Below are 11,790 nucleotides of genomic sequence, written 5' to 3' on the forward strand. Positions count from 1 at the left end.
AAACATGGTTTTGCTCTTCCTGTGCACTTACTAGTATACCAGCATTATTTACAGTTGCCAGCCAAGATTAGGTATTTTGGTGGGAGGAGGGAGGATCAAACCCGTGCCTTCAGTAGTGAAAGCACAGTCTTAACCACTGGACCACCGGGGAATTCCTTAGTTCATTTTTAAAACAAACAGGAGGAGATTTTCCTGAGCTAAGTGGAAGAGGCAAAAGACATTAAATGCAGAATCTTTCCTACCCCTGGCACAGTCAAGCCTGTAACACAATAAGAGCTTGAGAATTGTTTACTGAATGTCATGTAATAAGTGAGAAAAATCACCAACAGGCAACTCACTGGTCCGTCATTATTGAAAACCAGGATATGAAGCTAAATCCTGGAGATGAATAGGTGAGGGGTGGGCAGGAACTAGAGAATCAGTGTTAGCAGGACAGACAATTCCTTATGCTGATTATTTGATGTAGAAAAATAAGTACAGTTACACATAGGCACCATGTGCAATATGACAGTTACAGTTATTTCTTCTTTTGCAAGCTGAAAAGCATTTAGAAACCATTCACTTTCCCTGGTGGCTCAGACGGTAAAGAATCCACCTGCCAAGGCAGGAGACCCGGGTTCAATCCCTGGGCTGGGAACATCCCCTGGAGAAGGGCATGGCAACCCATTCCAGTATTCTTGTCTGGAGAATTCTATGGACAGAGGAGCCTGGTGGGCTACAGTCCATGGGGTTGCAGAATTGGACAAGATAGCAATTAACACACACACAAGACAAAGGGGTGGTGGTGAGGAATTGCTTGGATTTTTAGAAAACAACAGACCCAGTAAAATCAGAAAAGTTTATTAGCATTCCTTGTGAAAAATTTAAAAGTGATATTAGCAGTTAGTCTTCATACAAATTACATATAAAAACCAAGATGTCAGTGTATACTTAAGACTATTAAATCAGAGCAAAACAAAACCATTCACTCAGACTTGTGGATCACACCTCCATTTATTAGAGAACACAAGTTTGCCCAAACCAAACCCAGGCTTACATTTGTGAATTTGACAGGCAAAAGAGGAGCAGGAGGCACTATTAAATTAAAAGCTAATTTAAAAGATTTCAGTAGCTAAATAGAAAGTTCCCAGAGACCCAGATGACAGCCATGTGTCTAGCCCCTTTCAACCATAAAGTCCTGTGAGCACCCAAGGTGGCATCAATCAGAACATCGTGAGACTGGAATACACTTCCATTTGACTGTCTTTGGAAAAACCCAGTAACTTTACACAAGGGCAGTGGGCCCAGTGCCCAGAAGCCAGTTGACTTCCACAGTGGCCACATTACGATAATAGCCCCACTTTCCAAAGTGCAATGCCAAAGAATGCTCAAACTACCGCACAACTGCACTCATCTCACACGCTAGTAAAGTAATGCTCAAAATTCTCCAAGCCAGGCTTCAGCAATATGTGAACCGTGAACTTCCTGATGTTCAAGCTGGTTTTAGAAAAGGCAGAGGAACCAGAGATCAAATTGCCAACATCCGCTGGATCATCGAAAAAGAAAGAGAGTTCCAGAAAAACATCTATTTCTGCTTTATTGACTATGCCAAAGCCTTTGACTGTATGGATCACAATAAACTGTGGGAAATTCTGAAAGAGATGGGAATATCAGACCACCTGACCTGCCTCTTGAGAAATCTGTATGCAGGTCAGGAAGCAACAGTTAGAACTGGACATGGAACAACAGACTGGTTCCAAATAGGAAAAGGAGTACATCAAGGCTGTATATTGTCACCCTGCTTATGTAACTTGTATGCAGAGTACCTCATGAGAAACGCTGGACTGGAAGAAGCACAAGGTGGAATCAAGACTGCCTGGAGAAATATAAATAACCTCATTTATGAAGATGACACCACCCTTATGGCAGAAAGTGAAGAGGAACTAAAAAGGCTGTTGATGAAAGTGAAAGAGGAGAGTGGAAAAGTTGGCTTAAAGCTCAACATTCAGAAAACGAAGATCATGGCATCTGGTCCCATCACTTCCTGGGAAATAGATGGGAAAACAGTGGAAACAGTGTCAGACTTTATTTTGGGGGGCTCCAAAATCACTGCAAATGGTGACTGCAGCCATGAAATTAAAAGACGCTTACTCCTTGGAAGGAAAGTTATGACCAACCTAGATAGCATATTCAAAAGCAGAGACATTACTTTGCCAACAAAGGTTCGTCTAGTCAAGGCTATGGTTTTTCCTGTGGTCATGTATGGATGTGAGAGTTGGACCGTGAAGAAGGCTGAGCGCCGAAGAATTGATGCTTTTGAACTGTGGTGTTGGAGAAGACTCTTGAGAGTCCCTTGGACTGCAAGGAGATCCAACCAGTCCATTCTGAAGGAGATCAGCCCTGGGATTTCTTTGGAAGGAATGATGCTAAAGCTGAAACTCCAGTACTTTGGCCACCTCATGCGAAGAGTTGACTCATTGGAAGAAACTCTGATGCTGGGAGGGATTGGGGGCAAGAGGAGAAGGGGACGACAGAGGATGAGATGGCTGGATGGCATCACTGACTCAATGGATGTGAGTCCCAGTGAACTCCGGGAGTTGGTGATGGACAGGGAGGCCTGGCGTGCTGCGATTCATGGGGTCGCAAAGAGTTGGACACGACTGAGCGACTGAACTGATCTGATTGAGCCTTAGCTGAGGAGGGCCACATTCACCCTCTTCAAGTTAACACACTGCTCATACAGAATCCCTGCCAGCCTCAGGAGACCCTGAGTTGCACATTGGAAAATAGACACAGTACATTGGAACTGAGAAGGCAAGTGCTGGACAACAGTATTCATCCTGGATCCTCCACAGCTTCAGACAATTAACATTGTAGACATACACACCAATGGAATATTGCGTGAAGTGGCGAGTACAGTGATGAAGGAAAAAGAAAAAGCACTTTAGTGCACTGTGAGGGAAAAGGGAAACCAGAAGAAAAGGAGGAAGAACAGAGTATTTATACAACCTTTTATGTTCTATCAATACTTGATATTTGCTTGACCTCCAGGTTCCAGATTCTCAAAGAGTAGAGTTAACAGATTTAGCAAATAAAAATACAGGATGCTCCATTAAGTTTGAATCTCAGATAAACAGAAAATAATTTTTTAGTGTTAAGCATGTCCCAGATATTACAAGGTACACACTTACACTAAAAAATTGGTTAAAAAAATTATTTTATCTGGCAACCCTATCCAGGAAGTTCAGTCAGCTTGAGGTTACTCTGATCTTATCCTGTCAAAGAGCAACAGCAAGACAATCACAGAGCAAAGCACAGGCACTTCACTCACCCCAAGGGGAGGTATGAGATCCTTTTAGCTCCATTTCCCAAACTCTCAAAAATCCCATGCTATTCTGGCAGGATGAGAGGACATGTGCATGGTGAAGTTGCTGATCACTATCTGTCAGGTAGAGAAGTTTTCCTTCCATATCAAATGAAGGTCAAAAATACAGCTAGGGGAAGGATCAGCAGGTCCACGGGGAGACAGAAGTCAACTCATCTCGCCCCAGAGCAGACTGAGGAAAACCAACAAAACTGCCACAAGGGTGAGGACAGCCCCTTCGGCCTGGAAACCCAACATACTCCAACACTCTTGAAGCAAACTCAAAAGGCACACAGGGATGAACACACACAAACAGGGAGACATACAGAGGAGGAACAGGAAAAGAGCAGAGTAGCCTTTGTAATGGCTCAGAGGAATGACAACAGAAGAGAAGTCTCAGAGGGAATCACAGAACCCCTTGAGGGTGACTGGCAGGACATCTTACTTGTTTGGTTGTTTCATTGGTTTCATTTAGAGGGTTAATCTTCAGTGGTCTTTCCTTACAGTGGAAGGGTGATGTGAGAAGAAAGGGCCACACAGAAGCCTCAGAGACACAGTTTTTCACTTCACAGGGCCCAGAATGCTAGCAGAATCAGAAAGCAAATCTGAACATCAGATCCCACAGACAATGTACTGTTATGACTAAGTGCCAAACCCACCTCCTGAGGATTGGAAGAGGAATCAATAACAAGGCCATGACCGGTAAACATTCCTTTCAAAGGCACAGAGAAGGAAACATCGCAAAGAATAGGACCACGTTACACTTTTTTAAGTCTCCACCATGGGAATACCCAGTCCCCAGTAACCCAGCATCTCTGAAACTGTGTTCCCAGAGATGTTAATAGGTGCTGCATGGGACCAAAAAACAAAAGGTCAGTGAAATAAGTTTGGGAAATATTGCATACTTATTAAAAGTTATAAAACTTCCTGCAGTAAAAGAAACTATTTGGCATTATTTAAATCAATGATTCTTGCCTTATTTGACCACAGAACCATTTTTTGTTTTAGGTAACAAGCAGACTTATTAAGAGAGAAACACACTCCACAGATGGAGTGAGTGTGAGCCATCTCAAAAGGCCAGAGGCCCATAGAACGCTTTTAAGAAACATCTGTTACGATCTCACAGAACTCTAGAAATGCTGCTTAACCATTATTGCAAAAATGTCTCATCTCAAGAATGGAAAGAATATGTCAACACTGGGAACACCCAGGAATCACACCTAAAATGGTTTCCAAAAATTAGTATATCAGAAAGCTTCAGGTAATGATTTGAAAACAGAGAACCCTGTCCTTCTGTGAGGTACTAGCTCAATGGTAAATACATCCAGGAAAGCTGAAATTAGATTTCAAACAGTCAAGCAAAAGCCTACAAAGAACAGTACTAGGCTGATCTGCTTAGTTGTGGCCTGGCCAGTGCCGAAAAGAACACCTGGTGACGTCTCCTCTCATCACTTTGACAGGAGAGACACACACTCTCTCACTCTCAAACTTTCTCTAAAAGGTTCAGACTGAATTTCAAAGCAGTCAAGTACAAACTAGCCTCTCTTCATTCCTCCAAAAGCCAAATAACCTGGAGCCTAGGGTTTCTAGGAGAAGAGATAAGTGGCTCACACTGGCAATGCTAAATGCTGTCAAGGGAATTTCCCCTTTTTTCTCTGTGGGTGCAGTCCCCAACCAGCATCCCAAAAGCTATAAGAGGACACACTTTTTGGTGTTCTTCTTTGTGGCAGGGTAAAGCACAGCCCGGATGGCTTCCAAAAATACCTCACGGACCCCATCATGCATCAGGGCTGAACATTCCAGATATTTCACAGCCCCCACCTGCTTAGCCAGGGAAGTGCCTTGCTGAGGACTTGTGGGCACTAGGCTCTGTTCCTTTAGCTTCTTCACTGTCTCAAGGTCACTTCGCAGGTCCCTCTTGGTGCCTACCAGCAAAACAGGTATATTGGGGCAATGATGGGACACCTCGGGGTACCACTTATGCCTCACATTGGCATAAGAAGATGGGTTGCCAATGGAAAAGCAAATGACGAAGATATTGGTCTGGGGGTAGGAGAGTGTTCTCAGTCGGTCATACTCTTCTTGGCCAGCTGTGTCCCACAGGTTCAGGATGACAATCTGGCCATCCACAGATGTCTGGGCACTATAGTTGTCAAAGACAGTGGGGATATACTCCTCAGGAAAGGCATTTGTTGTGTAACTGATGAGGAGGCAGGTCTTACCTACAGCCCCATCTCCCACAACCACACATTTGATCGTCTGCATTCTTCCCTTGGAGTCCTATGTATAAGAGAGAAGGAAAGAATGTTCATAGACGTTTGGTTAATCTAGGGAGCCTAAGCTATATAAACATTTCTCTCTGATAAGAAAGGAGGTAAGGCCCTCCCCCCACCCACTACCTGGCCTCCTGACACCACAGAAGCTGGGAAAGGTTGTATGGGGCAAGAGTTCTTACCATGGAGTCCACGGCCTGCTAGAAGATAGGCTTCAGAAGATTCTAGAAGCCACCTCTGCAGTTGTGCACAATATTATGTGTATGTGCATAGGTAAATTTTTCTGGAAAGAAGATCCAAAACTGTCATCAGACACAAAAAGGACTGTGAGCCCCACAAGATTAAAAACTATTATATACAAAGGTTACAATATTGTCATAAGGCCTCACATACACTGTATCAAAGCTACTAAAATATTATAGATACTAAATAAATGTTAACTAATTTTTAAAAATTGGTGTAGAAAGAAGAAACCTTTGTTTCCCAAAGTTGAAACAAAAGGAAAGACAGCTCTCACTTCAGATCTGTGGCTACAGTCTCAGCAAAGATACACTCTGTTCCTGAAAAACAGTTGTTTGTTATTGTTCACTCACTCAGTCATGTCTGACTCTTTGCGACCCCATGGACTGCAGCACGCCAGGCTTCCCTGCTGCTGCTGCTACTGCTAAGTCACTTCAGTCATGTCCGACTCTGTGTGACCCCACAGACGGCAGCCCACCAGGCTCCCCCGTCCATGGGATTCTCCAGGCAAGAACACTGGAGTGGGTTGCCATTTCCTTCTCCAATGCATGAAAGTGAAAAGTGAAAGTGAAGTCGCTCAGTCGTGTCCGACCCTCAGAGACCCCATGGACTGCAGCCTTCCAGGCTCCTCCATCCATGGGATTTTCCAGGCAAGAGTACTGGAGTGGGGTGCCATTGCCTTCTCCACAGGCTTCCCTATCCTTCACCATCTCCAGGAGTTTGCTCAAACTCATGTCCATCAATGATATCTAACCATCTCATCCTCTGTTACCTCCTTCTCCTCCCACCTTCAATCTTTCCCAGCATCAGGGTCTTTTCCAATGAGTCAGCTCTTCGCATCAGGTGGCTGAAGTACTGAAGCTTCAGCTTCAGCATCAGTCCTTCCAATGAAAATTCAGGGGTGATTTCCTTTAGGATTGATGGGTTTGATCTCCTTACAGTCCAAGGGACTCTCAAGAGTCTTCCCCAGCACCACAATTCAAAAGCACTAATTCTTCAGTGCTCAGCCTTCTTTATGGTCCAACTCTCACAACTGTACATGACTACTGCAAAAACCATAGTGGCATCAAAATACTGGAGAGAAAAGTAGGCCAGTCAGATTCAGCCATATAGAGAAGTGGCTAAGAGTGCAGACTCTGAAGTCAGATCACCTGGAATCGAAAACCAGTCCTCTCTTCCTAAGCTCTGTGAACTTGGGCAAGTTTTTAACCTGAAGCTTAAATGAAAGAATGCATGTGCTGTACTCATTAGTGCCTGCCACATAGGAAGTACTCATTAAAGTGTTAGAAGCTATTATGACTTCACAAAAATTACTATTCTGCTGGGAAGGCAAAAGTTCTATAATGTGATTACAATGCTAGACAAACCCTTCTGCCTCATCCCTTTTGTCCTTATCTGAGTAAAACTACAGTTTATAACACCACTATATTCTTGTCCATTTCTTCATGAATCGAGTACTTGCGAGTTAATGATGAAACACAGATGATCTCCAAGGAACATGTTTACTATGAGCTCCCATGTTCCCAGGTGGTGCTAGTGTTAATGAACCCACCTGCCAGTGCAGGAGACGTAGCAGATGTGGGTTCGACCCCTGGGTTGGGAATATACCCTGGAGGAGGGCATGGCAAGCCCTCTAGTATTCTTGCCTAGACAATCTCATGGACAGAAGAGCCTGGCGGGCAACAGTCTGTAGGGTCGCAAAGAGTCAGACATGACTGAAGCGACTTAGCATGCACACATCCATGTTTACACCCCCATATTCATATCCAGTCAATGTCCTGCTGTGTCAGTGCCCCCATAGCACTCCATTTTCTTTAGCTTCTTAACTACTGCCCTAATTTCATACTTGATCCTCATTGCATTAACTTCAAGTATCAGAACATGGAGGAAAGGGGATACATTATCATATGTATTTGATCACAGGAAAAAAAATTGAGAATCAGTTTCTCACCTTGGGAATTCAGAGGAATAGATATATCCTCCATCCTGTTGTCTTATTAGGCCCATATCATAGCCAAAAACTAAACCAAACCAAACACTTCATTTTGGGTCAAGGTAAAGAAAACTTAGCTTCCCTGATGGTTTAGAGGGTAAAGCATCTGCCTGCAATGCAGGAGACCCGGGTTCAATCCCTGAGTCGGGAAGATCCCCTGGAGAAGGCAATGGCAACCCACTCCAGTATTCTTGCCTGGAAAATCCCATGGATGGAGGAGCCTGGTAGGCTATAGTCCATGGGGTCGCAAAGAGTCGGACATGACTGAGCAAATTCACTTTCCTTTAAAGAAAAGTTGGCCCTCTCAGTATGCTTTGCACAGGCCCACTAGGAATAGCTTTCTGCTCACACAGCCAATTCTGACCAGTGAGGTATTCCCCCTAGAAGTCTTCCTTTCCTTGGCACAGGTCCCACAGCTAAAAGTCCAGAGCCTAGTAGGCAACCATCCCAGAGTATTCACTGACCATCAGCTCTGTCTTTTTCCATCTAGGAACAGACATGAGGATCAAACATACAAAGTCAATGGAAATAATTTGGCCACCTGATGTGAAGAGCAAACTCATTAGAAAAGGCCCTGATGCTGGGAAAGACTGAAGGCAAAAGAAGGGGACAACAAAAGATGAGATGGTTGGATAGGCAGTGTTCTTGCCTGGAGAATCCCAGGGACGGGGGAGCCTGGTGGGCTGCCATCTGTGGCTAGACGGACCTTTGTTGACCCTGTTGCTCAACCTTGGGGAAAGGGAGGGAAAATCATTCCTATGGACTGCAAAGAAAAAAAAGAAAAAAAAAAAAAAAAAGAGATGGTTGGATAGCATCACCGACTCAATGGACATGAATTTGAGCAAACTCTAGGAGATAGTGGGACAGGGAAGCCTGGCGTGCTACAGTCCATGGGGTTGTGAAGAGCTGGACACTTAGCAACTGAATAACAACAGTAGAAATAGGGCAAAGTCACCACCGCATTCCTTGAAAATAAACTTCCTTGGCTTTCCCAGTTTGGATTAATTTCTTTTGCATCTGAATGCAATTACTGCCTGTATGACTCATCTTCCCAGCCTCCTCTAGGTACCATTCAGAGTGACTGCTTTAAGGACAACAGTGCATCTGATGGGGATGGGGGGGTTGGTGGCTACTGAACCAGAGAAAAACTCTGAGGCACAAAGACCACTTTGCACCCTAAGTTTAGCTCCTCATCTCTGTAACTAGGAAAAGTCAACTACACTCTTTTCTACTAGTTTACATCTACCAGTACTCCTGGTATCTATAATAAAATGATCTGCAGATAGGCACTCAAGTCACTGACGGCAGGCCTAGATGATGAAATGTACCTAGAACATCGCAGGTCTGAACAAAACAAAACATAATCATCTGGTGCAAACTCTCAATGAAAGGGAGGGGTTCAGCAAAAGGAGGGAGGTGCTTTGTACAGCTGATTCATTTATCCAGCCCACATATTCATTATACGATTTTCTCTACTTGTGTGTATATTTGAACTTCTCCATAGTCAACAAGTTTAAAAATAATACTAAAAAATATAATTCAAGAGAAATGAAGATAGGATCTCAAAAAGATAATTTCACATCCATGTTCATTGCATCATTATTCACAATAGCTAAGAGGTGGAAGCAACCTAAATGTACATCGATGGATAACATATAAAGAAATACACACACACACACACATACATACATACATAGATCAGCCTTCAAAAGGAAAGGAAATCTTTTCATACACTACAACATGGATGAACCTTGAGGACATTATGCTAAGTGAAGTAAAGTCACAAAAAGCCAAATATTGCATGATTTCACTTATATGAAGTATCTAGAATACTCAAACTCATAGAAAGTAGAATAGTAGTTGCCAGGGGCTGGGGGAAGGGGAAATAGGGAGCTGTTTAAGGGGTATAGAGTTTCAATTTTTCAGGATGAAAAAATTTTAAAGATCTGTTGCACAAAAATGTGCATATAGTTAATGTACACTTTAAAATGGTTAAAAATACTGAAAATAAAAACAATGCTTTTTAAAGGGCTGGGATCTCTGAGATAAGGCTAGGAGTTACAAGAGAAAGGCAAATATTCTGTTTATCACTGTTAGGAGAAAAGCTTGTTTCTTTCAGCTCCAGCATCCAGCACAATGGTTTCTCCCTACAGACAGATTTCCTCTCATCACCACCACTATCCACCCACTCTCCCTGGTACTACTATGCACAATGTACTGCTAGGAGGGACTCAAAATAGGGTTAAAAACAACAAATGATGATAGAAGCTTATAGTTTTATGGTAAAGGCAGGACTTTTATAAAAAGGTAAACAATAATACACAGTAATGCATGGCCCAGAGGAAATAGTTGCTATGAGGAAGCAAGTGGAAAATAAAAACTGAGAGCCTGTTATAGGCATTGTGTAAAATACTTTCACATATCTTATTTAAGCTTCATAGTAGCACTGTGAAGTAGATACCAGCTCAGTTCAGAGATCAAGTATGCCTCTAGGATTGGAAACTGAAAGTGGCCTCAATCTGCAGAGACCAACATCTCAGAAGGCACTCACTTTTAACCTTGGAATTATAGTTTCTTCTAAAATCTTCCAATCTCATCTGACAAAGCATCCTTCTTCAGATATACACTGCTCAGCAGTCAATTTTCTCCTAGGTTAGACACACAACATAAAAGACACAGTAAGGACAAAAATGCAGTTCAAAGTATTACTATTTCTAGCACATTCTCCCCCAAGTCTCCCCCTTTCTAGAAGTCTAATTCACTTTAAATCACTCTGCAACTTTCTGAAACAAAACAATTCAGAAGACCCTCATTTTTATTTATTACTTTCTGCAACTTAGTTATCTAAGTCCAGGAAGCTTTTTCACGTTTAAGAGTGATTCTTTTGGTTCAAGTGCAGTCAAAGACAACTTCGAGAATCTCGGGGACGAAGGAAGCCATGTGAACACTCCCCAACTTGGAGCCAGGGGAGACTATCCTGTGCCTGGAAACTTAAACCAGAGACGCAATTGTAGTGACCCATCCATAGCCACCACAAGCCCGCTCGGCATTTCCTTCGCAGCCTTTCCACCAGGGGTACTTGGTTCTGGAACTCTGGTTGGACTCGTGATCCTGGGACAGATAAGTGCCTAACGTCGGCTTCCCAATAGGAAGGGCAGGCTCAATCTCCCCCGAATATATACAATTCATCTCATTCTCAAATCCCTTCCATCCAAGGAAGTGGATCACTAAGGCAACCGTCCTGGAGATGGGGAGACTCAATGAGAAAACAGCGAACAAGGGGCCCGCCTAGCGGGTGGTTCTCGATAAGGATTACCTGGCAAAGCGGTCGTCTTCCAGCGCCGTTCAACCGCAGCTCACAGAGCCTCCCAGGTTTCTCATGGCTGGGCGAACAAGGCGGGATCCGGGCATCATTCCGGCAGCGACCGAGTCCCACCCCTGTCGTCAGACGCAGTCTCCACCCTGTGCCCTGAGACCTCCTGGGAAATGGAGTTCTAGCGCCCTCTGCATGGTCTGCAAGCCACTGGCTTTTAAACTACACTTTTGGGTAATCAAGGATCAGTGTGATGTGGACCCCAATACCAGTTCCTCGGTTCAGAAGTCCCCAAGTTTCACATTTCCTGTGGCAAAATGAGACCACTTTCTCCTCCGCAGACCTGTGTTTTCTCAAGACAAATATTAACATAAAGAGGCAATCAGGGAATTGAAAAAGTGTTAGGAAAAATGGAAGCAGTAAAAGAAAATGTGGTAGTGAATTAAGGCAGCTGTCACCATATATAAGTTTGTATTTTCTAGAGTTTTATATAAATGAAATCATAAACTATAGACTCTTTTTTTAACAGCTTTATTGAGATATAAATTCACATACCATACAGCTCACTCATTTTTTTGTAGCCACGCATTCTGGGAAACAAACTCACTCAGAAGGACAATGCAGATAG

At 43.4% G+C, this 11,790-nt stretch overlaps 1 protein-coding gene across 1 annotated transcript; it reads right to left on the reverse strand.

Annotated features, from left to right (window-relative positions):
- Positions 1–974: 974 nt before the first annotated feature.
- Positions 975–11,303, reverse strand: LOC109555416 (rho-related GTP-binding protein RhoG-like). Its single transcript, XM_019956273.2, has 4 exons — positions 11,166–11,303; positions 10,401–10,497; positions 5,799–5,899; positions 975–5,623 (listed from the first exon to the last, which is right to left on the reverse strand). The coding sequence occupies exons 3-4, from the start codon at positions 5,799–5,801 to the stop codon at positions 5,033–5,035; spliced, it is 594 nt and encodes a 197-aa protein (XP_019811832.2). The 5' UTR covers positions 5,802–5,899; positions 10,401–10,497; positions 11,166–11,303; the 3' UTR covers positions 975–5,032.
- Positions 11,304–11,790: the final 487 nt, after the last annotated feature.

This window comes from Bos indicus, chromosome X (genome assembly GCF_029378745.1).
Source record: "Bos indicus isolate NIAB-ARS_2022 breed Sahiwal x Tharparkar chromosome X, NIAB-ARS_B.indTharparkar_mat_pri_1.0, whole genome shotgun sequence".
Taxonomy (NCBI): domain Eukaryota; kingdom Metazoa; phylum Chordata; class Mammalia; order Artiodactyla; family Bovidae; genus Bos; species Bos indicus.